Source organism: Prionailurus bengalensis, chromosome B4 (genome assembly GCF_016509475.1).
Source record: "Prionailurus bengalensis isolate Pbe53 chromosome B4, Fcat_Pben_1.1_paternal_pri, whole genome shotgun sequence".
NCBI lineage: Eukaryota > Metazoa > Chordata > Mammalia > Carnivora > Felidae > Prionailurus > Prionailurus bengalensis.
In genome coordinates, this window is record NC_057358.1 from 136,804,809 (window position 1) to 136,830,721 (window position 25,913).

Sequence of the window (25,913 nt, forward strand, 5' to 3'; positions counted from 1 at the left end):
CCTGAGCCCGCGCTTCTCAAAGTGTCATGTGCCTCCGTCTGGGGTGGCCCTGACACTGCATCCCTGACGCGCTCTCTTGGCGTGGCTGTTGCTTGCGGACCGGCCGCGCCGAGGGAGACCCACTCTGTGTCTTCCGAGAGCCACGAGAACGTTTGCGGAGGGAAGGCGATCATTCGTGTTTATTGAACGCTTACCTTGCACGAGATGCCGCGCGAAGCCCCTGGTTTTGTTATAGAAGCCTCTCGACAGCTCTGTGCAGAGGAGGGTGTTAGCCCTGCTGACAGGTGAGGACGGCCAGCCTCGGCGGGGCCAGCAGTGGGTCCGCGGCAGAAGCGGGGGCCAAAACTTGTGTCTTTTCCTCTGCACCAAAACCACGTGAGCACGGACTGCCCCCCACCCCCCCAGTCCTCTGAGAGACCAGGTGTGGTCTCATCCCCACACTGGCTTTTCTGCACCTCGAGTATTTTTTTTTAATGTTTATTTATTTTTGAGAGAGAGAGAGAGCGCGCGCAAGCAGGGGAAGGGGGGAGAGAGAGGGAGACAGGATCCAAAGCAGGCTCCAGCCTCTGACCTGTCAGCACAGAGCCCAATGCTGGGCTCGAACCCACGAACCGTGAGATGATGACCTGAACCGAAGTTGGACGCTTAACCGACTGAACCACCCAGGCACCCCTCTGCACCTCGTGTACTAATCATGGAAAGAGAAAAATCACCTCTTCCTCACTCGTCTTCTTGGAAGATCTCCTTATTCAAACTCAAATTCTGTAGTTTCTCATTTCAGAGATTACATAGCTTGTTTCCATGACACTCAGTGTATGTTAATTGTGCTGATGTTAGTGTGAATTATGTAAGTGCATACATTCTAACTGCTTTGTATTAGAAAGAAGTGCACGTGGGCTTTGAGCTGTAGCTACACCATCTGTGTAACCAAGTGACCATTGGCTGCCAAGAACTGACTGCTCCTCTCTTGGCCAGTTTTGAGATGGCAGGAGATGTGTGGTCTCTTGGCGGGCCCTGCCTTGTCTCACCCCGGCCTCCTTGCGACTTGGGACCAGTGCCTGGGGCTGTGGGGCCTCCTGTCCTTCAGCTCAGCCCTCCCGCTGCCGTTCAAGGCCACTGGATGTCGCTGTGCTCCCAGGATCCGTAACCCGGCTCTGGAGCCGCCCCCAGGCTTTCCTCCACTCACAGAATCTTCACCGAGAATGTTTCCGCTCACCTTTCAGCTTTGCCTCTCTCTGAGTCGGAAAATCTGTTTCAGACACAAATATCAAGTGTGGTTTCTTCTGGGAGGAAGAGGCATGCTGTGCATATGGTATTTAAAGACCCAAACATGAGGAAACCGCCGTCCCCGCCCGGCTCTGCTCTGTGGCCCCCGATCGTGGCTCTGCTCTGTGGCCCCCGATCGTGGCTCTGCTCTGTGGCCCCCGATCGTGGCTCTGCTCTGTGGCCCCCGATCGTGGCTCTGCTCTGTGGCCCCCGATCGTGGCTCTGCTCTGTGGCCCCCGATCGTGGCTCTGCTCTGTGGCCCCCGATCGTGGCTCTGCTCTGTGGCCCCCGATTGTGGTGGTCGCAGCAGGTGCTGCAGTGTCCCCTACGCAGGCTCAGCCTGGCACCCGGGACGTGGGACCCGCTTTTACCCCACGTGTGGCTTTGTTGTGACGTTTTATCCAGCTGGGCGTTTTGTGAAGCTTGAGTGATATCATCACAGTTTAATCTTCGTTTCTGAAGTTAGGCAGTCTCAGGACAGGGATGGCGTGTGTGTGTGTGTGTGTGTGTGTGTGTGTGTGTGTGTGTGTGAATCACCTGTAGGTTTCCCCCCACTCTTCACGCAGACTCTATAATTAGCATTTCAGGCCTTTACACAAACGGAAACGGCTTAGAAATGTTGGCTGCGTTTCATACCGGGGGCGGGGGGGGACATGGTGACAGGCACACTTGTCTGAGACCTACCTGTGTTCTGTGGCTCCGGTCTCCCTGAGTGCGGCCCCCAGAGACTTGGGGATGAACATGGGGGGGCTCCTGAGACAGACATGCACCGCGAGGAGGAGGAAGAGGAGGAAGAGGCTCCTCCCACCTGGGGAGGGTGTCCGAGGGCTTCCTGGGGGAGGTGGTTTCCGGGATGAAGCTTTCTGACACAGACAGCTGGGGACTCGCAGGGGAGGGCGCTCCAGACCTCAGAGCAGCCCGAGCCCAGGTGTGCAAGCGCAAAGTGCCAGGGGCACCAGGACTGTCCTCGTGTAGGCGCGGGAGGGAGGTTCGGGCAGCCCTTGGGCCCGGTCGCTCTAGTCTCACATCCTCTCTCTCCGTTTCACTTTGGGCGCACACGCAAGGGCTTCGAGTTCCGGCCCTCGTGTGCCTGGTTCGCCACCACCTTCCCCGTGTCTCGGCTGGCACCTGGTGTTCCCGTGTCCCTGGGGTCTGTGCCTGTCCCCCAGCGTGACCTTCATCGAGACCCCGTGGCGGCCCTCACGGTGCTGAGTTGGAGGCGGGCAGGGTGCAGGCAGGGTCGTCGTCTACGGTGGCACTGGAGGGCACGCGGCCAGGCCCGTTCGCAACCCCGGGGTGGGAAGGGGCCCTGGGGAGATTTGGAGGACCTCCTTCTGAGGTGGACACGCGACGGGAAGGTACGTGTGGCCTCTTGTAACCCTGCGACGCTGTTGTGTTCGTGGGGGGAGGTTTTCTCTGTTGTGCCAGGACGGGCTCCAAACGCGGTTCGAGTGAACGAGCCTTTGCTTGTGCCCGAAAGCCGGGGCTCGACGGACTTGTAGCTTATTTTCAGGCGTCTGTCTGAGGAGTGAGTGCAGGCAGGGACGGCTTTCATGGACCCCAGGGTGTAAAATACAAAACAGATCACTTAGGTTCGAGCAGAACTAACTCATAAACGCAGCCCTGGTTGGGGCTGTAGATCTTCGCGTTTCTAAGGACATCGGTGCGGTTTACCGTAGACCACAGGGGCCCCCGTCCCTTCTGGCTGGAGCACCCCTGCGAATGCAGTTGGCCCGCGAGCAGGGGTGCCGCAGGGGTCCCAGCGATGGCGACGGGCCCGCCTCGAGCCTCTCACGGGTTGGGTGTCCTGTTCCCTCACTCGCAGGTTGAAGAAGAAAAACTTCCTGCTGGTTTTCACACGCCATAAACCCCGAGGCTGGGCCAGGGCACAGGTGTCACGACGATAAAAATGCCAACTTTTCCTCAGAACAGAGGAGCCACCCTCGTTGCCCATCTTCTGGGAATTGTCCGCGGCTTGCGAAAACGCCGTGTCCCGCGAATGCGCTTGTCAGCGGCCATTTGGGCTCAGAAAACTGTTTTTCCTCGAAGATTCCGCTTCCTGGCGTTGACGTCCCCGGGCCAGGCCCCTCTGCCCGTGTGCAGCGGGGGTCCAGCCCCTGGGCACGGCCTCCAGGTGGGCAGTGCCGCGGGCCGGCTCGGCTCTGCCCTCCCCACCACGACCAGCCCTGCGCCAGCGTGGGGTCCGCCGCACGGGTGCCGGGTCTCCTCCCCCGGGTGTGGCCGGGCCGCGACCCTGCCTTTGCGCAGACAGGAGGCCCCATGGCTCGGGCCCTCTGGGCTCAGGCAGCGCGGCCCGCAGGTGCCCTTGTCTCTGGGCACGGGGTCCCGCTCTCCTCCTGCTGCGACTGGGGCCTCGCGCATCCTGTCGCTTATCTGAAAATGGGCCCCGCGGTCTGCCGGCCGCACGTGGAGTAAAACCCACGGAATAAAACCTGTGGAGTGTCAGCCTGTCGTCAGCATTGTCGCCAGGGCGACTCCTTTGCACCCGTCCTTTTCCTGGGTCAGGAGCAGGTTCTCCCTGTGGGGCTGGGACGCTGCCGCGGCCGTTGGCGGCCCCGGAATCCTGCTAGAGCCCGGGCGGCCCAAATTCCGCCGGCTTCCCATCCCCCTCATTTCTCCTGCACCGTCTCCCTCCGCCAGCCTCCCCCCTCTGCCTCCCCCTGGCCTCCCCGACCCCACTGAGGGCTGTGTTTGTCCCCGCCTTCCCCAGCCACCTCTGTGGCTTCCAGGCGGGTCACCTCTCTTGTCACCGCTCTGCTCCGCATAGCCAGCCTCTCACAACTCGCTGCTTGCCCGGCAGCCTTAGAAATAAACCCAAAGCTGTTGTTTTTCCCTCAGGGGTTTTCTTATTGTAAACATTTCTCTTCTAGGTCCTTCTTTGCTTTTTGCCTCTTGGGGCAGGACTGGAGGACATGAAGGGCACGAAGGAGGGATCTGTGCCCGCTCATCTTAACCATCTGTTTGTCCTCCAAAGGCTGGTTCTTAAGCCAGCAGAGGAGGAAGCCGCAGGGCTGGGGGGTGGGGCCCCCAGGAGAGGGGCCAGTCCGCCGATGGTTCTGGAAGGCCGGTGCCCGTTTGTGGTCTCGCGATGCCGGGGGCGTGAGCAGAGCAGCCACGGGTTGACTTTCTGCCCTTTGCTTTTTTAGGATATGCGACGGTGTGCAGTTTGGTGCCGGGATCAGGTTCCTGTAAGCTGACCGTGTCCTCTGGACCCCGCAGGAGAAGCCCTGGGACTCGGTGGCAGTGAGTCACTTTCCGAGCAGACGCGTCGGGCCACTCTTTGCCATCCTTGTGGGAAAGCACGTCAATAAATTTTAAAGACGGATACTCAGCGGCATCGTGGACGTGATTTGCTTTCCCAACCTCTGTGTCCCACGCTGGCTTTTCCCAAGGACCACGTGGAGGGGACGGGGCATTTAAAATGGCCACGTGTTCTTCCACGGGGACCGCCCCCACGGAAGGTCCCGTCAGACAGCCTCCCGAGTGCTTTCCCTCGCAGGCTCCCCGAGCCTCCGTGTCTGGTTCCCTCATACCGGAAAGTACTGGGCAGAGCCCCAGGGACGCCCGGGCTGCTGGCGGAGGGCGTGTGGGTGGGGTGCGGGCGATGCCGAGGGGGGACCGCTCTGGTGGCCGCTGCAGTCACAGCTCTGGGTGTCGGAGCCCTTTAAGCGCATGTGGGTGGCGTGGAAGAATCACGTGGAACGCTGGGGACAGCGAGGCAGAGGGGGAAAACGTGTTCTTTAGGGGTAATAGTGTTAGTAAGACAAGTCTACCAGCTCCCGGAGCTGCTCTAATGAGTTACCGCAAACACAACACAGTCACTGGAGGTCGGAATTCCTGAATGGGCCTTATGAGACCAGCGTTAGCCTGACTGCGCTCCTTCTGGAGGCTCCAGGGGAGAGTCCGCTTCCTGGCCTTCTGGCCTCCTCGGCTGATGGCCGTGTCGTGTGTTTTCAAAGCTCACCACCCAGCATCTGCCCGTGTCCCTCTGCTGCTTGCCTTCTGGTGCTTTCTCAGACCCTCGTGAGCACGTGGGGCCCCTCTGGACAGCCCGGCTGCTCTCTTCACGTAAGATCAGCCAGCTCGGGTCTGTCTGTGACCTGAATTCCCCCTGGCCGTGTTCTGGGACAGTCACAGGTTCCCGGGATGAGAACACAGGCATCTTTGGGGGCCCTTATTCTTCTGAACACACCTCGTATCTGTCAAAGTCACATTTCCAAGATATACATAGTTGGCCACGTGAAAAAAAAAAGTGTTTTTGAAAGTGAAACCTCTCTGAATTCTCCCTGTGGAAGAAATGTCGGGGCTGGAGACAGTGCCCGGTAGCATTTTACTCTCTCTCGCAGCTGGGGCTGAGTTCCTTCACTTCCAGGCCTCCCTGTGATTTGTTTGTGTCTTTGCCCAGTGAGCTTGGCTGTCGGGAGCAGCTTGGGACCACGGCCCTCGAGCCCACCAAGCCCAGTCCCCCCCCCCCCCCCCCCCCCCGCCCTGCCATTGCCCGTGTGGCCTACAGGGATGGTGCAGAGAAGATGTAAGAAGCATAACAGTGGGACCGTTCCAATTAGTTGGGAACATGGGGAAATACACGTTTTCCCCTGAGTTGCTTTATCATTTACAGTCTCCCATTTATGCCTTTGGCAAAGTAAGAGGCCCTTGTGACAACACTGCCACGTTCAGACCGTAAATTAACAACAGAAAGACCCGAGTATTTCTCTCAGACACCGTGACCTTTGAGGATCCATCTACTACGCCACCGGAGAACTGGAAGGAGAAGTCATTTTGAAAGGGTACGTGTCTCATCAAGCCCTGCCCGGGTCACTGGCACCAGCTCCTTCATTAAAGCGCACCCACCGGGTCCAGCCGCCCCAGTGCGCTCAGGGCACGTGCCATTTGCCAACGAGTGGCCCGGTGGCCGCTTGGCAAGCAGATGTGAAAACGGCAGCGGGTGGAAGTCAGACATCCGCGCGTTCTCAGGCGGAATCGGGTGGGCAGACTGGAGCCGCACTTCACACGGCGCTCCCCGTGGAAGACCAGAAGCCAGGCGAGTTTCGTCGTGGAAAGTAGTCTCCCATCACTGCTGTCTGAGGGCATCACATGTGAGGGGAAGGAAACCCGAAGAGCTAACCAATCCCTCCGCAGAGTACCACCCGGCCTCCGTGAATCTTCGCACCCCCAGTGTACTCCCTCCATTTTTCTGTAAGTCCCTGCGTGTTCGGGGCTGGAAGAGAGCTGGATGTTTGTTTCCTTAACCGCCGGCTCCAGGCTGCGGCCAGTGGGCCACGAAGGCCGCTTCTCTGTTCTGACCGGGACGCCGCCCCGTCCCGCGCTGGGCCGCTCAGCTGTCGCTCGTAACGAGGAGACGAAATCAGTGAGCCCGTTCTCCCTGGGAGGCAAGCCCCTCGTGACGGCTGGCGTCCTCTGTCACCGCGGACGTGTGGTCTCTGCACCACTCGGGTGACCTTTCCACGCGGCTTCAGCAGCAGCGTGCTCACCCAGCGGTGCCCGTCACGTCTGCCGGTCCGATGACCCAGCCGGGAGCAAGTGCCACAGTTACCGGAACAGGGGACGGTCCAGTCGGCCACACCGAGACGATCTGCCCCTGGCGTTACCGGGTCACCTTCCCCCCGTGCCGGCTCCTACAGGGGCCCTGCCCTCCCCATACGTGCATCTCCCTAAGCTAGGCATCCTCTTTCTTTGTGGATTTCCTTTTTCTTTTTGAAGACCAGATAAACTAACCTTTGGGACAGTTAGATGTGTTCAGGCACACCGTATGGGTAAAGATCTGCAAGGGAGAGAATGCCTCAGTCTAGAGAACCAGAACCAGAGAACTGCACTTTAAGTCAAGTGTTTAAACTCCGGCATCTGCACTCAAAATTCAGATCTCTAGCTTCTCGTGAAAAACTGGGTCTGACGACGAGAAGCCTTCCTTCCGAGAGCAGCAGAGGGCTGGGGCTGGGAGGTGGTGTTCCTGTAGCCTGCGGCTGCCCCGCTGGCTTCTCCTCTGCACTTCCTGCCTTTGGCCCGTCAGAAGGGGCAGCATGTTTGGGGAGGAGGCAAGTTTCCGGGGGAAACTGTCGGGGTGGAACAGCCCTGGGTCGGGAGCCTGGCTCTCGCCCTGTGGGCTGTTCACCGAATCCCCATCTGGCCTCCGGGCCTTGGGTTGTCTTCTGTCAAGGAGAGGATTTTGGTTTGGCACCTTTCGGCGATGGCTTGCATGGCCCTGGATGGCTGCCTGCCGCCTGTGGGTTTTCCAAGGCTTTCTGCCCCCAAAGAAACGCTGGCTGATGCATAACACTGTTGACTGTTTCGCCTGGTTTTGAACATTCGGTGCAGGGGGTGAGGAGTCGGCACCTGGTTGGGATTCAGACCGGACGCCATCCCCCGGCTCTGCCACTAGCTGGATAAGGCACTTGCGGCACGGGTTAGGACACTCCCAGAAGTCTCTGAGGCTCTCAGTTCCCGTTCCCAAATGGGAGCGTGGCCGATGATCTCCACAGTGTAACCACTTGAAGCTCGCTCCCGGCACCCAGCACGGGAGCCCTGGGAACAGTAAATAGATTCCTTTTTTTTTTTTTTTTTTAATCTTTTTACTGATCTTATCAGACGATTGTTAAATATAACAGCAATTCTCAAACGTTTTGGTCTCAGGACCCCTTCACATTGTCAAAAATTGTGGAGAACCCCCAAAAAGCTTTGGTTTATTCATGTTAATCCTTACCATATGGGGTATGAAGACTGAGAAGTAAAACAAAATTTTTTTTTAATGTTTGTTTATTTTTGAGAGAGAGAGAGAACAAGAGAGAGAGAGAGACAGAGCATGAGCAAGGGGAAGGGCAGAGAGACAGGAAGACAGAACCGGAAGCAGGCTCCAGGCTGTGAGCTGTCAGCACAGAGCCCGGTGCGGGACTCAGACTCATGAACCACTAGATCGTGACCTGAGCCGAAGTCAGACACTCAACCGACTGAGCCCCCCGGGCGCCCCAGACCCAGAAAATATGCAGCTCTTGCAAATAGTGGCCCAGTCATGATCGTGTAAGGTAAAAAGATCACGGTTGTTAATGCCATCGCCGATTTCATCAGAACCCTTAAGCTGCCCAAGTTCGTGGGGGCGGGTATAAGTTCCCCCAGAGTCCAGTTTTTGCCCGGAAGCTCACATTTTATCACTGACGGTGAATACTTGTCAGTCGCTTTCCTTGAGGCTCACTTCATTTTCAAGGAAACGCCGACCAAATACCCAAGTCTGAATAACCAGTTGGTCACTCCTCCAAGCACAAACGATCGACGCTGCATGACAAGGGTGGCTGGTTCTGTCTGAAGCCCCACCGCGTAGCGTTTTCTTGGAGCGGACGTGCCTCCGTGCACAAGCTCGCCGCGTGTCGTCACACAGAATGTTAAAGCGGCCGAGATTTAAGGGGATTGGGCATTTCTGCTTCCCTGAGGCCACCGCTCAGCGAGTCTGGCCTCCCGGCTTTGCCCGGCGCGTGCGGGGGAGAGCGCGGTGACCGTGGGAGGCGGGGACTCGGGCACTGGCACTCCCACCTGCCGCACGGTGCAAAGCAGGGAGTACAGATGTCATTGTGAGCCAGATCCCTAAGTAACGCCTTGGTCTTATAACAACGGTTTTGACCTCACAGACCCCGTGAAAGTTTCAGGGGCCCGGGGACCACACGCCGCCGTGAGCCGCTGATCTCTCCTCATCATCTCCCTGCCCTCAGGTTGCTCTTCTGGAGGAACCTGTGTGTAGCAGGAAGGGCATACAAAGGGCCTGGCGCACCAGAGCCCCGGTTGGGGGCGGAGTGGGTATGGGGGGGGGGGCTGGGGTACAAGGGGTGCAGGAGCGCAGTCTGCATCGGTGCACGTGGCTCTGCCTTGGCTGGTAGATGTGATCCAGAGGACGGCGTTAGCAGGCAGAAAGTGGGGTCTCTTCTGCAATGGTATCGCCTGGAAGTGAGGGAGAGAGGAAATACAACAGCACACTCTTGGAATGAAACGGACGCGTCTTACGTTCCCACTTAGTCCCGTTTGGGACGGGAGCTGTGGGACGCCGTCTCAGCACTGCTCTGCTGGGGTCAAACCGGCTGCCCTGGTTTTGAAAATGAACAAGGCTTTGCTAGAGCGGGGCTTACGGTCGTCTCGGACATCGTGCCCCCGCGCCTGGGTTGTGACTTTCCACGTGGCGTTTTTGTGACGAGTAAATCACCGGATTCCTTTGCCAAATCATCAGACGCCTCGTGAGAACAAAGAACACTCATACAGAAGGAGATGCACCATTATCTTGCTGGGAAAATAAATAGTTTTTGAAGAGAACACATTCTGTGACTTTGGACAAACTGAAAATTACAGCCTCTCTCTCCTGTTTTTTTTTTTTTTTTTCTTTCCTCCTTTTCCTTTTCAATCAATTCATGTCTAATGGAGGAAGCATTTCCTACATTTGTCACTAGATAGATGTGCTGGTCAATTAAAATACTCTGACTTCAGACGGTTGAGATAATAGCAAGCCTGGATCCATCCATCACTGTGAAATAGAAGGTGACCTCCCCGTATGGAGTGAGAGACCCAAGTACAATTGCTTCGATCTTATCATACCCAGAAATTACTGCTCATCTAAGTGTAATTTCCCTGAAATACGAAGCAGGCAGAGGCACTGCTAGAAATATTAGAGCATAATAAAGAGGCTGTGGTATGGCCTTGACGCTGAACACGGAGGGATGGAAACTGACACGCCGTCCTCACCGGGAGGAAGTGCTGAGGTCAGCAGGGTGGCGTTTCCCCAGATGTTATAGGTTTCGTAGGATTCCTCGGGCAGCTTTACCCCAGACACGTTTGCTCACCAGGCGCCGAGAGAAAGAACTACCCCGGGGCGGTTTGGGGGGGGGGGTCCTGCCTCTCCATCCGGCAGCTTCCGTGCTGCCCCCCCCAGGGCCCCTGCCTGTCTGCACGCTGCCTCCTGCCGTCTCCTCCTGGCGGGGAAAGGAAACAGGCCCGGGGTGGAAAAGCACCGTTTGGGGGTCAGAGCCGTCTCGAATTGTCACTCCTGCCACTCCCGTTGTTCGTCTGCTCGTTCATTCCACACACGCGTGCTAGGGCTGGGCCGGGGCCAGGGGCGAGGGCCAGGGCAGGTGCCTCCAACCCAGACGGATTCGTTCTGGTTCTCGGGAAACACGTGGTCCTTATCAGGGTCTGTGTGGATGTCACCCTGTCGTCAGAGAAAATAAGTATGTAAGTTTCCCCTTTTTCTGGGCTTGAGTAACGGAAAAAACAAAACGCCAATCAAGCTAGATATTTACGCAGGCGACTTGGTGGCAGAGCCCAAGGCACACAAAAGGGGAAATGCATCAAGTGCCCCTGGCGCCCCCTGCCGGCCGCGGTTCCCCGGGCGCCTGAACGGGTTCCGGTTTGCTGCGGGCGCAGACGCGCCTGTAGTGTCCCGGGCGCCCCCTGCCGGCTGCGGTGCCCGGGTGCAGGAGCTGGGTCGGGTTTGCTGCGGGCGGGGCGACCCCCCCCCCCCCCCTCAGGCCTGACCTTGCACGACGCGACGAGGCGGCCCTTCCACGGTCGCCTCCGTTTCCCTGCCGTGAGCCTACGCTGCCCCTGTCTTCTGACTAAGCCAGCAGCAAAACGGTTAATTCTGAAGTGAATTTTAAGGAAGGTTAGGAACCATTGGTCCAAAAGGATTCAAAAAATAGACGATTGATTTGGAAAGCATCTTGGGGGTGCTGCATCTTGTTCATAACACATTCCCCGGCCGACCCCCTTAGGCGCTTTGAAAATTCTAGAAATCTTTATTTTGCAATAAAGGTGGGGAAAACGCAAGAGCTCTGTGAAAATCAATGATGGTATTTTTTTTTTTTTTAATTTTTTTTTTTTCTCAACGTTTATTTATTTTGGGGACAGAGAGAGACAGAGCATGAACAGGGGAGGGGCAGAGAGAGAGGGAGACACAGAATGGGAAACAGGCTCCAGGCTCCGAGCCATCAGCCCAGAGCCTGACGCGGGGCTCGAACTCACAGACCGCGAGATCGTGACCTGGCTGAAGTCGGACGCTTAACCGACTGCGCCACCCAGGCGCCCCTGATGGTATTTTTTTGAATACACTTTCCATTTTGTAGTTTTAGATTTACAGACAAATTCTGAAAATGGTGCTGAGTTCCCATATACCCCACACCCAGCTTCCAGTATTAATGTCTTACGTTAGTCTGAGTGCATTTTGTTACAATTAACAGACCAACATTTCCTGTTTCCATCGCACGTCCTGATTTGGCCCAGCAACCCGATCCAGGATCCCACATTACACGGAGTCACCCTGTCTCCTGAGGCCCCTCCTGGCTGTGACAGTTTCCCTGACGTTCCTTGTTTTTGACGACCTTGACGTTTTGAGGAACTCTGGGCAGGTATTTTGTAGACTGTCCCTCAATTGGACTTGGTGGTGCTTTTCTCCCAAAATCATGAGAACGTCTGTGGAGTTACGGGGTTTGGAGAGGAAGACCGCAGAGGTAAAGTCCCCTTCCCATCATGCTTCAGGGCATGTGCCACCCACACGACCCACCTTCATCACCTGGCTGAGGTGTGTCTGCCAGGCAGGTTTCATAAGAAATATTGGTTTAAAAGGAAAACTCGGGGTCCCCTGGGTGGCTCAGTTGGTTAAGCGTCAGACCCTTGACTTTGGCTCAGGCCGTGATCTCACGGTTCGTGGATTCGAGCCCCACGGTGGGCTCCACATTGACAGCTCAGAGTCTGCTTGGGATCCTCTGTGTCCCTTTCTCTCAAAATAAATAAATAAATAAATAACTACATAAATAAAAAGAAAACTTGGATGAAATAGGGAAGGTGTATATTTCTGGTGATTTAAGTCCCAATCCCGTCTTTTTTTTTTTTTTTTTTTAATGTTTATTTTTGAGAGAGAGAGACAGAGAGACAGAGAGTAAGCAGGGGAGGGGCAGAGAGAGGGAGACGCAGAATCCGAAGCAGGCTCCAGGCTCCGAGCTGTCAGCACAGACCCCGACGAGGGGCTGGAACCCACGACCCGTGAGATCATGACCTGAGCCAAAGACAGACGCTCCGCTGACCGAGCCACCCTGGCGCCCCAAAGTCCAATCCCGTCTTGATGCTCATCCCGAGATGTAAACGTTAAAATCTGGAGTTTGCATTCTTTGCTAATGGAACAGAAATGAAGAGGCAGCCTAGGAAACAAGTGGGATCGATGTGAACTGCAAACAGACCTCAGCAGGTCGGTAAACGCTGGGAATGCAAACAGCCCTTTCACTGACGTGGCTCCAGATTTGACGGCTCCCAAAACAGGGCTGCTGGTGCCTGTGGGAGCCTGGATGGTTCTGGAAGGCCACAGCAATGGGGGCGGAGGTCAGCGGTTCCCCTGCAAGTTCTTGGCTGTTTCATGGGGAGATGAATTAATGCGCCCCTGAAACTGATAAGGTGCAACCAGACACACGGGCAAAAGGCTTGTAGAGGTGCCCGAGTTTGAAATCCAGCGAGGAGTATAAACCTCAACTACCACCGTTAGTGTCCTGGGCCCTGCTGTGGAGTCTCGACCTCCAGTCAAAACAGTTCTCTCAAACGTTCCTTGTGAGTATTTCCAAATGTCATCTTTCCAACCAGTAGCAGAATTAGATCAAGCACTTGAAAAATGTCTTTCTCTCTCCAAGGAGAATGAGTACTCTCACATTAAAATCTGCCATAGGGGTGAAGAATTCGACCCTTAAAAGGGCAAAAGGTTGCCAGGAAGTGTTCTATCATTAATAATTTTTAGCCATTTAAAAATGTAAAAATAAAAACCAGGGCGCCCGGCGGGGGGGCTCAGTCGGTTATGTGTCAGATTCCGGCTCAGGTCATGATCTCACGGTCTGTGGGTTCGGGCCCCGCGTCGGGCTCTGTGCTGAGGGCTCAGAGCCTGGAGCCTGTTTCGGGTTCTCGGTCTCCCTCTGTCTCTGCCCCTTCTCTGCTCATGTTCTGTCTCTTTCAAGATAATAAATAAACCCTAAAAAATAAAAATAAAAATGCACAAACCGTCCTGAGCTCGGGGGCCACACAAAACAGCCGCAGGCCACATTTGGCCTTGGGGTGTAGCTCGCGGACCCCTGAGTGGGTGAAACTGGAGACCACAGGCCAGCGCTGGACCCGAGACGTGTGTGGGAATTCTCAGTATCAATGCTGGGTCCACACAGTGCTCTTCAGTCACGCCAACCTACCGCATGTGTGTGCGTGTGTGATCTGTGTCCCGAACGTAAGCTGTGTAAGGAAAGCACTCAGTTGCTCCCCCGTGTGATACCGCTAGACCAGAAGCCCGTCCGAGGAATGGAAAGACAGACGCCCCCCGGGGGGAGTGGCCAGCCAGGTCTGCGAGGGAGTCAGGCTGAAGTGACCTAGAGCAGGGTCCCCAGGGCAGGAGGGTGCCCGCCAGCCGGGCAAAGTGGGCAGAGAGCCTGGGGGGCTGTGGATGGCTTACTTGGGAGGCTGTGATTGGCGCGGGGCTGACGGGAGGCGACGCTGGGCACTCGGGAGGCAAGACCGTGGGGGCCTCGGCCAGCAGGCCCGGCAGGGATGAGCCATGAAGGCCGGGAGGGCAGTGATGAGCTTGGGTTTTACCCGTTAGGAGATCTTACCTTGATCCAGCTGAGAGACGGGGGTGTGAACGCAGGCTTCCTGCGGGGGTTGGGGGGGGGGCTGAGCGACAGGGACACTGAGGAGGCCGACCTCACAAGGCTTGGGGTGCGGCCACGGGTGACGCCCCTATCCCTGCCCGGTGGCTGGGTGAATTCACTAAGAATGGCAGTGCCGTCCTCCAAATACGCCTGCTGTCCCTTGGGTGCCCCTCTGCTAACTTGGGGCTGGTTGTGGCTGGACCCCACTCGAGGATGCCTCTGCACGTCACCAGGCCCCGGAGCGAGCGAGGGCTGCACCAGCGGGGCACGGGCGCCCGCCTCCTTGGTACCCACCGCTCAGCCCAGCCTGTCCTGGGTGGCGAACGAAGACCAGATTGGAGGAGGGGTGGGCTTTCAGGGAAGAATCTGCCCGAAGTTTGAGGCGTGGGAGAGTGTCTGGGCCAGAGGCGCAGACTGGAGTCGCACCACAGGGGGGCTCTGAGGCCCGTGGGGATGAATGACAGCACCCAGGGGCGCGGCCCAGGGACAGGAGGCTTCTGGGGGCAAGACCCCGCCAGGACAGGGTGGGTAGAGGAGCCCGTGCTCGGGGAGGGCAGCGTGGGCCTCCTAGAGCCTCCCTAACAAAGCACCGCACACCGGGCTCCTGAAACGACAGGCGTTGATCCTGTCCCCGTCTGGAGGCCCCAAGTCCAAACTCAAGGTGTCGGCAGGGCAGAGCTCTCTCCAAAGACTCGGAGAATCCCTCCCCCGCTGCTCTCATCTTCTGTGTCCCCAGGAGCCCTTGGTGCATCCCGGCCCCAGCGTCCACCTCCGTCTCCACGTGGGCTCTCCTGGCCGCATCGGACGAAGACCCACCTATGGCGTACCTGAACTCCATTACACCTGCCAAGACCCCATTTCCAAATAAGGTCACATTCCTGGGGACGGGGTGGGGGGGGGGACGGGGGGATGGGACTCAGCCTATGTTTCTTGGGGAAACGGTTCAAGCCACGGCCAGCGGTCACCACGTCGTAACACGTTGCGGGGTCTGGGCCGTGGTGTCTGGACTGGCTGAGAAAGGCATCAGGAAGGGGGAAGGGAAAGCGGCAGGTGTGGGGGTGGGGTGGGGGTCAGGATGGGAGAGGCCCTTGGCCTGTCCTTTGGAGCCTCGTGTGGTGACTCCACTTCCTTTCCTAAAACGGGGGGCTGGGGGCCACCTGGGTGGCTCAGTCGGTTAGGCATCCAACTCTCAATTTCAGCTCAGGTCATGATCTCACAGTTTGTGAGTTCGAGTCCCACGTCGGGCTCTGCTCTGACAGTGTGGAGGCTGCTTGGGATCCTCTCTCTCTCTCTCTCTCTCTCTCTCTCTCTGCCCCTTCCTGCCTACTCGCTCTCTTTCTCTCTCAAAAATAAATAAACATCAAAAAAATAAAAACAAAACGAGGAACTGGATTTCAAAGGAGACCTTTAGGTGTCGGTGCAGGGGACGTCATGATGACCTTTGTGCCCTTCTCTTGAACAGAGGACGCCTCCTCCCTGTCAGGGGTCAGCACCTCCCTCTCCCACCACCGCCTGGCTCCCCCCCGGGTCTCCTGTTCGCCGAAAGGGTGGGGGAGAGGGGAGATGGCCAGCACACGAGTTTTAGAAAGTAGTTATTTGAAACACGTGGTTGGCTAACACACTGTGAGTGCGGAAATCCCAGGCACAGGCCTGGTCCCTCGGTTGCCACTGTGCCGCCTTCGTGGCGGGTGGGGTGCTGTGCTTTACTTCGAGGCAGCTGACGCTTTAAAGTCGGTCTCCCTGGCCCCATAAACATCAACATTGCTGAGAAGGCAGCTGGCGTCCCTAGCGGGCAACTTCTCACTCCAGAAACCCAGGGGGGACACTTTGGTCAAAGAGCCTCTCCACTCAAAGTGCGGTGCAGGGGTATGGAGGGCACCTGGGTTGGACGTGCGGAATCCGGGGCGCAGCCCAGCCCCACTCCGCCAGGACCTGCGCTTTCCGGAGACGCCAGGTGACCCGCGTGTGCCTTTTAGACCCACCGGGAAGCGCGGGGAGGTCCGAACCGGCAGCCTCTGCCTGGAGGCTAGAGCCCGGCTCCCCACCGCACCCCCCCTTGCCCTCCACAGCAGAGCCCCCCTGAACAAGGCTGGTGACAGTGAGGCTTTGTTCCTAGTGTTTCCATGCCATGCCGTCCTCTCTTGTGTCCCTCATCACTAAGGCTGTCACTGGGGCTGAGTGCATGAGGAGCTATAAATAATTTGCATCGATGGAGAAGAGCTTTCCTGCAGGGGTGCAGACGTCCCCATAACCCCAAGTGGCCATGATAGTCTTATGCAGTCATTACCCCCAACCCACTGTCATCAATCATTTGCCTTTTATTCATTCACTCGTTCATAGACTCATTCATTCACTCACTCATTCATTCATTCATACACTCATTCACTCACTCATTCATTCATTCACTCATTCATTCATTCATTCACTCATACACTCATTCATTCACTCATTCATTCATTCGCTCATTCATTCATTCATTCATTCACTCATTCATTCACTCATACACTCATTCATTCGCTCATTCATTCATTCACTCATACACTCATTCATTCACTCATTCATTCATTCATTCGCTCATTCATTCATTCACTCATTCATTCATTCACTCATTCATTCACTCATACACTCATTCATTCATTCACTCATTCATTCATTCATTCACTCATACACTCATTCATTCACTCATTCATTCATTCATTCACTCATTCATTCATTCACTCATACACTCATTCATTCGCTCATACACTCATTCATTTGCTCACTCATTCACTCATTCATTCACTCATTCAGCAAACACAGCTCTTGGTGTGTGCCAGGCCCGGATGTGGGGCACAAAGGCACAGATGATGACCGTCTGGCAGGGAGCACAGACAAATCAGCTGGGAGGAGGCCCCGATGGGGTCAGCTGGGTGCTCCGGGGTGGGGGTGGGGGGCTGGAGGCGACTTTGCCTAAGCAAGGGCCATTCCCCCTGTGCCTGCTCTGCAGGTTAGCGGGGGGCCTGTTTGGTGGCTTCCTCCACCACCCCAGGGTCTGTTTCTATTGCCTTCCCCACCTCCGGCCTTCCCCTCAGGGTCCTGGTTGCTGCTGCCTCAATCTTCTTCGGCTCTTTCTTTGCCAAAGGCCGGCCCTCCGGTGAACCCTTTGCTGCCCCTGACACACCCTCTTACTCTCTGTTCTTCCTTCTTTGTCAGCTCTGTTTCCTTGTCTCTCTTTCCTGCTGCCTCTCCTCTGTAGGAAGGGCCGGGTCTCGCCTGCATCCCAGTGCACTACTTTCCAGTTTATTAAAATTGCCTTTAGTTCGCGGGCTTGATTTACTTTGGGTCTTAGACACAGGATGTAAAAAAAAAAAGTTTGGGGGCACCTAGGTGGCTCTGTTGGTTAATCATCTGACTTGGACTCAGGTCATGATCTCGAGGTTCTTGAGTTCGAGCCCCGTGTCAGGCTCTGTGCTGACAGCTCAAAGCCTGGAGCCTGCTTCGGATTCTGTGTCTCCCTCTCCCTCTGCCCCTCCCCTGCTTGCGCGCTGTCTCTCCCTCTCAAAAATAAATAAACATTAACATTTTTTAAAATAAGTAGATAAAAATTTAAAAACCTGTGGTTAAAAAAATAAAAATGAGAAACATTGCGGTAACATATACATAAGATAAAATTTACTATTACAGCTATTTTTGTAAGTTTATTTATTTTGAGAGAGACAGAGAGAGCATGAGCGGGGGTGGGGGGGCAGAGAGAGAGGGAGAAAAAGAGAATCCCAAGCAGGCTCCCCGATGCCAGCACAGAGCCCGATACAGGGCTCGAACCCATGAAACCACGAAAGCGTGACCTGAGCCAAAGTCAAGAGTCAGATGCTTAACTGACTGACCCACCCAGGTGCACCTGTTGCAACCATTGTCAAGTGTATGATTCTGTGGTATGAAGTCCATTCGGAGTGTTAGGCAGCCCCCAGTCCCCTCGGTTTCCAGGACCCTTCGTCTTGCAAACCCGAAACTCTGTCCCCGCCCCCGGCAGCCCCTGGTGACCGCCATTGTACTTTTCGTCTCGATGACTGTGGCTCCTCTAGGGAATCATACGAGGTTGTCCTTCCGTGTCGGGCTCATCTCACCGAGCACGACGTCCTCGGGGTTCATCCGTGCTGTGGCCCCGGCTCAGAATCTCAGGTGTATACACGTGGATTGACCACGTTCCGTTAGTGCGTTCGCCTGTCGACGGGCACTGGGGCCGTTTCTCCCTTCAGAGACAGGCTTTTGTGACTCATCCGCTATTCACGAAACATCTACTACGCGTGATGCTTCTAGAACAAAGATTCTCGTTTCACATCTCTGTTTCAGATTACGTGGAAACGACCACATTCGTTGTTGACAAATGTTTTCAGTCGCAGGTCTTCTTGGACGGACTCTGCGACACAAGGGCCCGCGTTCGGCTGCCGTGGTGCTCCGGGCGGGGGGGGGGGGGGGGGTGGTGGTGGTGGAAATTAAGCTCCATATTTTAACAGTTTTTGATACTAACCACTTAAATAGCACTGATGATTGAACAGTCTTTTCAAGCCTTGCATTTTACTGATTTCCTGAAGTTTGAAATTTTGACAGTCTTGAGATAATTTGCCATACACGGTGCAGCTTCACGTTTTAACACTCCCGATTCGAGAGCATAATTGGCTCACAGCTGCTCAGCCTCTGATCTCCGTCAGTAACAGACTGTGGGAGGTGTGGCAGGTGGATAATCCTGGAACACGCTTCCCCCTGCGAGCTGGGAACCCGAGCGAACCACTGATAAATGACACTGTTTTCACCTGATGCTCCGGCTCCGCCTGAGGATCCGCTTTCTCAATCACAACCTGTTCCAATTAGCCCTGAGGTCAGTTCTCCTCACTCCGCGTGAACACCCATTTGCAACTTTTTGCACTGACCGGAAGGCAAAGTTCGCGTTAGTCGTTTCCCCTTGACAGCGTATCTGGAGCTTAAAAGGTGGGCTTCGGGGCGCCTGGGGGGCTCAGTGGGTTGAGCGTCCGACTTCGGCTCAGGTTGTGATCTCGCGGCTCGTGGGTTCCGGCCCCGCGTCGGGCTCTGTGCTGACGGCTCAGAACCTGGAGCCTGCTTCGGGATTCTGTGTCTCCCTCTCTCGCCGACCCTCCCATGCTCATGCTCTGTCTCTGTCTCAAAAATAAATAAAACATTAAAAAAAAATAAATAAAAGGTGGGCTTCCCTAAAGGTTTGTGTACATGTGTAAAATGTATGCGTGTATACACATGTACATAAAACGTTTGCAGGGGTGGATGTGGGTTTTACGGATCGCTAATTCAGTTCCCTGGCCGTTAGAACGTAAGCTCCACCGGGCAGGTCTTTGCTTCCGCTCCGAGTGTGTCCCAAGGTCTGGGATCATGCTTTTCCGCTCGAAACCACACCACGGATGGTACATCCGCGCGAGAAAACATTCGCGAAATGTTCTCTCGGTGCAGCTGGACTCTGCTATGATTTACGTAATCACGGATGCACATTTAGGTGGTTCCTATTTTCCAAGAAGACAAGCTATGTTGCAATATACTCCTACTTTATATAATAGCACAGAAAGTTTTATAGAATAAAATACGTAAGAAGTGGGATTGTTACCAACCCACTCTTGGAGGTGCTAAGTTAAAAAGGCATTTGTAACACGAGGAAAGGTTTTGTGTACTTCCTCAGAGCTCAACACAACAGGATCTGAATCCTGGTCATCTTGTAGACGATGATTTTTAGCAGTCCCACCATCGTTACCGCTGTTAGGGCTTTCTGGCAAAAATGGGCGGTAAGTCAAATTCAGTTTGGGTTTGGGCACGATCTGCTCCCGGATCTGGCCCAATGCCTATTTCTGTATGGCCTGTGAGCTAAGAATGGCTTTACATTTTAAACAAGGTTTTGGGAAAAAAAAGATCAAAAGAAGATCTTTTGTGACAGGTGAAAATGCTATGAAATGTAAATTTCTGTGCACATAAATAAAGTTTTATTGGAACACAGCCACGCACATTTGCTTATGTATTGTCCACGGCTGCTTCCGGGCTGCAACAGGACAGTTGAGGAGTTGTGACAGGCCGTATGGGCTGCGAAGTTGAAAATATCCACTGTCTGCCCCCTAACAGACCCCTGCCCTATGCCACTGCCCTTCCCGGCCCCAGAGATGTCCTCATGATGGGCTGTGGTGGCCGAGTCTGCTCCCTCCAGCAGCCAGGAGGAAGTGGGTAGTGCCCTACCCTTCATCATCCTCCCCGCCACCCAAAGCATGGCTGTCATTCTCTCCCTGCTCCCACGTTAAGTGGGAGGAGGAAAGCAAAGCCTTTCATTGTGTAGGCAGATGATACATATATAAGGCAAGTTAATAGTGAAAGAAATTCAGACTAAGGTGTGAATGTCTAATAGGCCTGGCCTCCGCTCTGCCCACCCATATAAAAAGTACAGGCATTTTTCAAGGGGCTTGCTCCCTAAAAGCTTGGGGGAAGTCTTTCTTGAGGGGGAATGCATCATCTTTCAGGGGGCCCTACCCACTCTCCTCCGCGGAAGGAAGCGACAGCTCCGTGCCAACCTCTCGCCCTCTCCTCATCTATAAAATGCTTTCAGGAACAAAGCGCCTATGTGGTTTAGTTTGCCTACTATGCAAAATGGAAACTCAGAGGAGTTGCTAATAAGTGGAAATCCAACTTCCCTTGTTGCAAACTTTGCTGATGTTTCCAAAATCACCAAGTGAGAGGCTGCTGATCACTGCTGTCAGGGATTCCTGTTTAATCCGCACGCGGTAGGGGAGAAAGCGTTACCGCGCCAGGTTTTAAATTCCAGGCGAGTGTGGTCATCTTTGCGCGCTCCCGGCGTTTCCCGTGAACGTCGCGCGGTACTCTCTTGCCAGATCCTTCCGGGAGCAAACTGATGGCATCGCACCCCCGAAAGCCGACTTTAGAGACGGTGCGGGCGCCCCGTCACTGAATTAATGATTCCCTTCGCTTCTCTACGCACTTGGGACTCGCCCACGACTGCTAGGAGGTTTGAAAATGAGCAACACAAGAAAATGTTTCACAGGCTCCATACGCCCTTGGACGGGTTCCCTTTCCTCTCCCAAAGAGCTAAGGGCTGGTTTGCGTTTTTGGAGAGACACTTGTTTTTAGTTCTGTGAAGGGGCAATAGAAGAAAGCGGGAAGCTCTAAAACCCTCCTTAAAAGCTTCGAGAGCCGAGCTGCGGTGCCGTGAGAGGCACGTTTTTAAGGGAACGGAACCCCAAAGCAGGCAAGGTAAAGAACTCAAATTGTCCTGCCTACAGGTGTCGTTGATTTTTCCCCCAGACGTTACGGAGGGAGAACTGATATGCAGGAAAACGTGCAGACCCTCGGCATGCAGGTCTACACCCGTGTGACTACCACCCACACCACCGCACGGAACGTGCGCATGGCCAGGTGCTTCCCGGTGCCCGCATCCGGGCCAGTCCTTCTGCCCTTGGTGGGGGGGGACCACTGTCATCATAGCAAAGAGGCCATCTGTTCTTACACGTCAAGTGAGTGGATGCCCTCAAGGGTGTACCCTCGCCTCTCAACAGAACGTCTTTGAGAGATCTCTGCCGAAGCGTTAGGACAAATGGCACGCACTCAGGAGACATTTGTTCCCTGTCCTCGATGAAGCTCCTCAGGAACTGGCCTCTTTGGAAGCCACACTCCAAACGCACGTCAAATGGTTTTCTTTCACAGGGGCAGCTGCGTGTAATCCGATTTTCGTAATTATTCTCCAAATGTAAAATGGATGTAGAGCACGGGCGTGGGCTCTACGTGTGTGACATGCTAAGAAGAGGGAGGCCGAGTTGGCGAGGACAGAACTAAGATCACGTTTCTGCTCCTTGTGAAATTCTCTCTTTTTTAATGAAAAAACAGTACTTTCCAGTCTTCAAGTGAGTATCGATGTTTGCTGCTCTGTACCGCGATTTGGAAAGTGGTTTTGGTTAGACTGCCCCAGCGGAAATGCTGTATAAAATCCCTAAGAGCCAGGCCAGGAGGGAAGGAGAGTTTTGGGGGGTTAGATCATTGCCCCTCCTTCGGCTAGCCCTGAAAAAAAATTACAAATTAATCCACGGCCATTAAGTCGATTCTTGATTGTTATTTGTGGCACACACACGAGACAAGCCATTACAACGAACGCAATAATTTAAAATAACCTTCAAAGCTGCATTTAATAAGAGATCATCCAATTCTCCAGCCCAAAATGTGCGAGGAAAATTGTGTGTGTGAGTGCACGTGTTGTCTCTGCAGAAAAGGGAATGATTATAAACAGGACTGAGACATCATCACTTTGCACGGATTTCTTGGTAACAAGCACCACGCCTGCATTTAAACCATGATTATATTTTTGTGCAAACGATTCCTACAAAACTCCAGGAACCCTACTATCCTGTAAAGCCCAGCTCAGTTCCTGTTACAGCTAGGAATCACTTGGTTGTAGTGAGGAGTCCTGCTGGGAACAGGTGGGCCAGGCGTCTTCTAGAGAAATCTGTTCATGGTGTAATGACATTTATTTATTTCTTTTTTAAATTAACTTATTCTTTTGAATGTTTATTTTTTTTTCAACGTTTATTTATTTTTGGGACAGAGAGAGACAGAGCATGAACCGGGGAGGGGCAGAGAGAGAGGGAGACACAGAATCGGAAACAGGCTCCAGGCTCCGAGCCATCAGCCCAGAGCCCGACGCGGGGCTCGAACTCACGGACCGCGAGATCGTGACCTGGCTGAAGCCGGACGCTTAACCGACTGCGCCACCCAGGCGCCCCGAATGTTTATTTTTGAGAGACAGAGCATGAGCAGGAGAGGAGCAGAGACAGAAGGGAGACACAGAATCCGAAACAGGCTCCAGGCTCTGAGTTGTCAGCACAGAGCCCGACGTGGGGCTCGAACCCACGAACCTTGGGATCATGACCTGAGCTGAAGTCGGATGCCCAACCGACTGAGCCACCCAGGCGCCCCTGTAATGATATTTTTAAAAGTAGGTTTCCACCTGTCTCCACAGCGTTCAAAGTAGCAGCTAACAAGCAGAAACTGTAAATTCTGTGTGTTCCCGGGGAAGCCGGACCCACTGATGAAATACTCAAAATAACTGATTATTTACTTGGGGGGGGGGTGGGCACAGGAATGTATCCTCTGCTCCCAGGTCTCGTGGCCCAGGAGCACGGCTCTGCTCCCTTTTCCTTCCCACGGCTACCTTTCCACTCGCTGGGACCTGTGATGGGTGTGCCGAGGGCAGCGGGAGGGTGGGGGTGTCCATGGGCCCCTCAAAGCGGTAGTGGACTTCTCGCGTGCACACTTCTCTAGAGTAAACGATCAGTGCTGTGCATAGGATTCTCAAAGGGGTCAGAGCCACCCGCCCTGGATGCCAGCCTCCCTCCCGCATCCAGAGAGCTCTGTCTAGCCCTGACTCTGCCATGACCCCATTGGGATGTCAATAACCGAGTTCACAACCTTTCTGTGTTTTCCCCAGCCCGGTTAGAGACACCCCCCCCCCATCAAAAGGGGTGTTGGAAGCCTCTGGGACCTCTGACCCTGACCCTGACCCCCAGTTATTGTCCAAATGTTGTGGTTTGCAACCCTGAGAGCTCAGTCTTGTCTGGGCCCTTCCCTCTGCCACGGCCTCCGAGACTCTGGCCTGGCCCGTTTCAGTGACTTGTGAATTGCTCTCGGGCCCTGGGTTTTGCTTCCTTTCATCACTCAGTTTTCCCATTAATCCAACGTGTCCGGTCTCTGCTCAGACCCTCTCAGTGGCTCAGGGCTCCTTGAACACGGCATTGATCTGGTTCCCTCCACCACAAAGGCTCGATCCACGCCAGGCAATGTGCCTTTGTTTCTTGTCACTTCACACCCCCAGGTGCCTGTCTTTACTTAGCATCCTCTCCCCGGCCGACACCCCTTCTGCCTGCCTGCCAAGTTTTCTCTCCCTTTACCGAACCAAGGCAGAAGGTTCAGATTTCACCCGGGGCCCAGGTCAGACGGCCCTTTCCGGACAAGCCTCCTCTCCCCCACCTCACGGGGTTCCTAAAGGCATGACCTGTGAGTCCCGTATTACTGCGGGTCAGCATGTGCTCTCCTGGAGGGCAAGGCTCTGTCCTTGTGGTCTGTGCACCCCCAGCGGGAGGACGGGGCTCGGTACCCGCTCAAGAGCACAGAGTGTGCGGGGGGACACGGAGCAGGCACGACGGGGACAGGGGCATGGAGAATCAGCCTCAGGCCATCCTTGCCACCCGAACTCTCCTACCCTTCCCGGCCGGCCGTCCCCCTCTGACAGCCCTGCCTCAGACTGACCCAACCCCTCAGCCCTGGCCCGGCAAGAAACAGCCTTAACTCTCTGTCCACTTCCCTCCTAAGTCACCTCGGCGCTGGAGCTGGTGCCTCAGACCCCGGTCTTACGCCTTCACCCACCGACCCGCTGCCAGCAGCAGTCAGGCCCGTGAACCCCAATCCAATCCCGTCATCCCAGTCTGAAAACCCTCTCTCAGCCTCCAGCGCTTACAAGGTCTGCCCTGCCCTCTTCTCCCCTTCTCCCCTCCCTGGAGCCCCCATCCCGTCCCCTCTGGCCCCTCTCCTCCCTCTGCCTGAACACCGACCCCCCGATTCCAGGTCAGCCCTGGAACGCTCACCCCTCGGGAAACATCCCGAGCTCCCCTAGGACCAGGGGAGGGGTTCAGAGGGCGCCTATCGGCCTGCGCGGCCCACCCCACCGCTGCTTCTTAGGAGTGGGGACAGTTCACAGGGGGTTCCCCCAGCCCCGGGCCTGGTTCCGGGCAGAAGTTCAACGAGCGAAACGCGGTTCTTTGCCGCACGTCGGCCGCGCTCCCCACCGGAGCCTGGGCACCGGCACCAGAGCCCTCGGGCGCGGGGCTCGGGCGTGTAGGACAAAAGGTCGCCGCGAGCCCCGGGGGTGCGGCCCGCGCGGCCCTCGCGAGCCGAGCCCCTTCACTTCTCGGAGCGGGGAGTACGGGCGCGCGGCGCGGGATCGGCCGAGGGCTCGAGGCGGCGACCGCAGAGCCGGGACGGCCGTGGCCTCTGCGGCCGCGCGTCGGACCCGGGGGCGGGGGGATGGGGGCGGGGACCGAGGGGGGGCGGGGGCGGGGGCGGGCGGCGGGGGCCGCGCCCTCCGGCCCCTCCCCGGGCGAGCGGGAGGCGGCGGCGACCCGGGCGGTTCCCACTCGCGCTGCGCCCGCCGGCGGCCCCCGCGCGGCCCATGTCCTCCGCGTCGCTGCGCTCGCCCCCCCTGCGGCCCCCCAGGATGAAGAAGGACGAGTCGTTCCTGGGCAAGCTCGGCGGCACGCTGGCGAGGAAGAAAAAGGCCAGGGAGGGTGAGTGCGCCGGCCGCGCAGGCGTCCCCGCGCTCCCCGCCCGGGTGGCTCCCTCCCTCCCCTCCCCCCCACGCCGGGTCCCCGCGTCCCCGCCCCGCCGGGCCCCGCGCACGCGTCTCCGGGCTCTGCCGGGGTCCACGCGTCCCCCGCAGGGGGTGGCTCCCCGGCCCGCGCGCGCTCCGGTCGCCTGACCCCGCCGGCCCGCGCGGCGCGCCGCCGTGACCTTCGGGAGAGGCCTTGACCCTCGTTCCTCCTTCCTCCCGGGCCCTTTAAACGCCAGCCGGGGGCACTTGGGCGAGCCGGGCCGCCCCCTCCCGCGGCGGGTCGCGGATGGGCGCTCGAGCGGAAGGCGGACGTGGAGCGGGAGGCGCGTTGCCCCGCGGCGCGCACGCCGGCTCGAGTCGCCCTCCACCCGGACCGCCTGCGGGCCGACCGCACGCAGCCGTGCGCGGTCACCCTCCCTTCGCCGGGCATTTGCTGGCTCGGCCCGGGCCGGGGGGCCCGGCGGGGGTTCGGTGCGGGAGCCCCTGCGGGGGACGCCGCCCCCGCCCTGGAGCGGAGAGGAAGGAAGGGGGCCAGAGTGTGCAGAGGACCCGGGCCGGGGGTGGGGGCGGGGGCGGGGGCGGGGGCTGCGACCTAGGGC

At 56.4% G+C, this 25,913-nt stretch overlaps 2 protein-coding genes across 6 annotated transcripts in view; both read left to right on the top strand.

Moving 5' to 3' along the window:
* The window catches only part of SAMM50 (SAMM50 sorting and assembly machinery component), a 34,852-nt gene extending 30,234 nt beyond the window's left edge, over positions 1 to 4,618 (top strand). For all 3 annotated transcript variants that reach the window (XM_043562850.1, XM_043562848.1, XM_043562849.1), the window contains one exon: positions 4,434 to 4,618. In XM_043562850.1, coding sequence (XP_043418785.1) covers positions 4,434 to 4,479 — 46 coding nt within the window. In that variant the 3' untranslated portion in view covers positions 4,480 to 4,618. The remainder of the gene's footprint in view (positions 1 to 4,433) is intronic.
* Positions 4,619 to 25,076: 20,458 nt separating this feature from the next.
* The window catches only part of PARVB (parvin beta), a 105,154-nt gene continuing 104,317 nt past the window's right edge, over positions 25,077 to 25,913 (top strand). For 2 of the 3 annotated variants that reach the window (XM_043562854.1, XM_043562853.1), the window contains exon 1: positions 25,102 to 25,270. In XM_043562854.1, coding sequence (XP_043418789.1) covers positions 25,156 to 25,270 — 115 coding nt within the window. In that variant the 5' untranslated portion in view covers positions 25,102 to 25,155. Of the gene's footprint in view, positions 25,271 to 25,913 lie in introns of all 3 variants that reach the window. The other variant, XM_043562852.1, reaches the window with a different exon arrangement.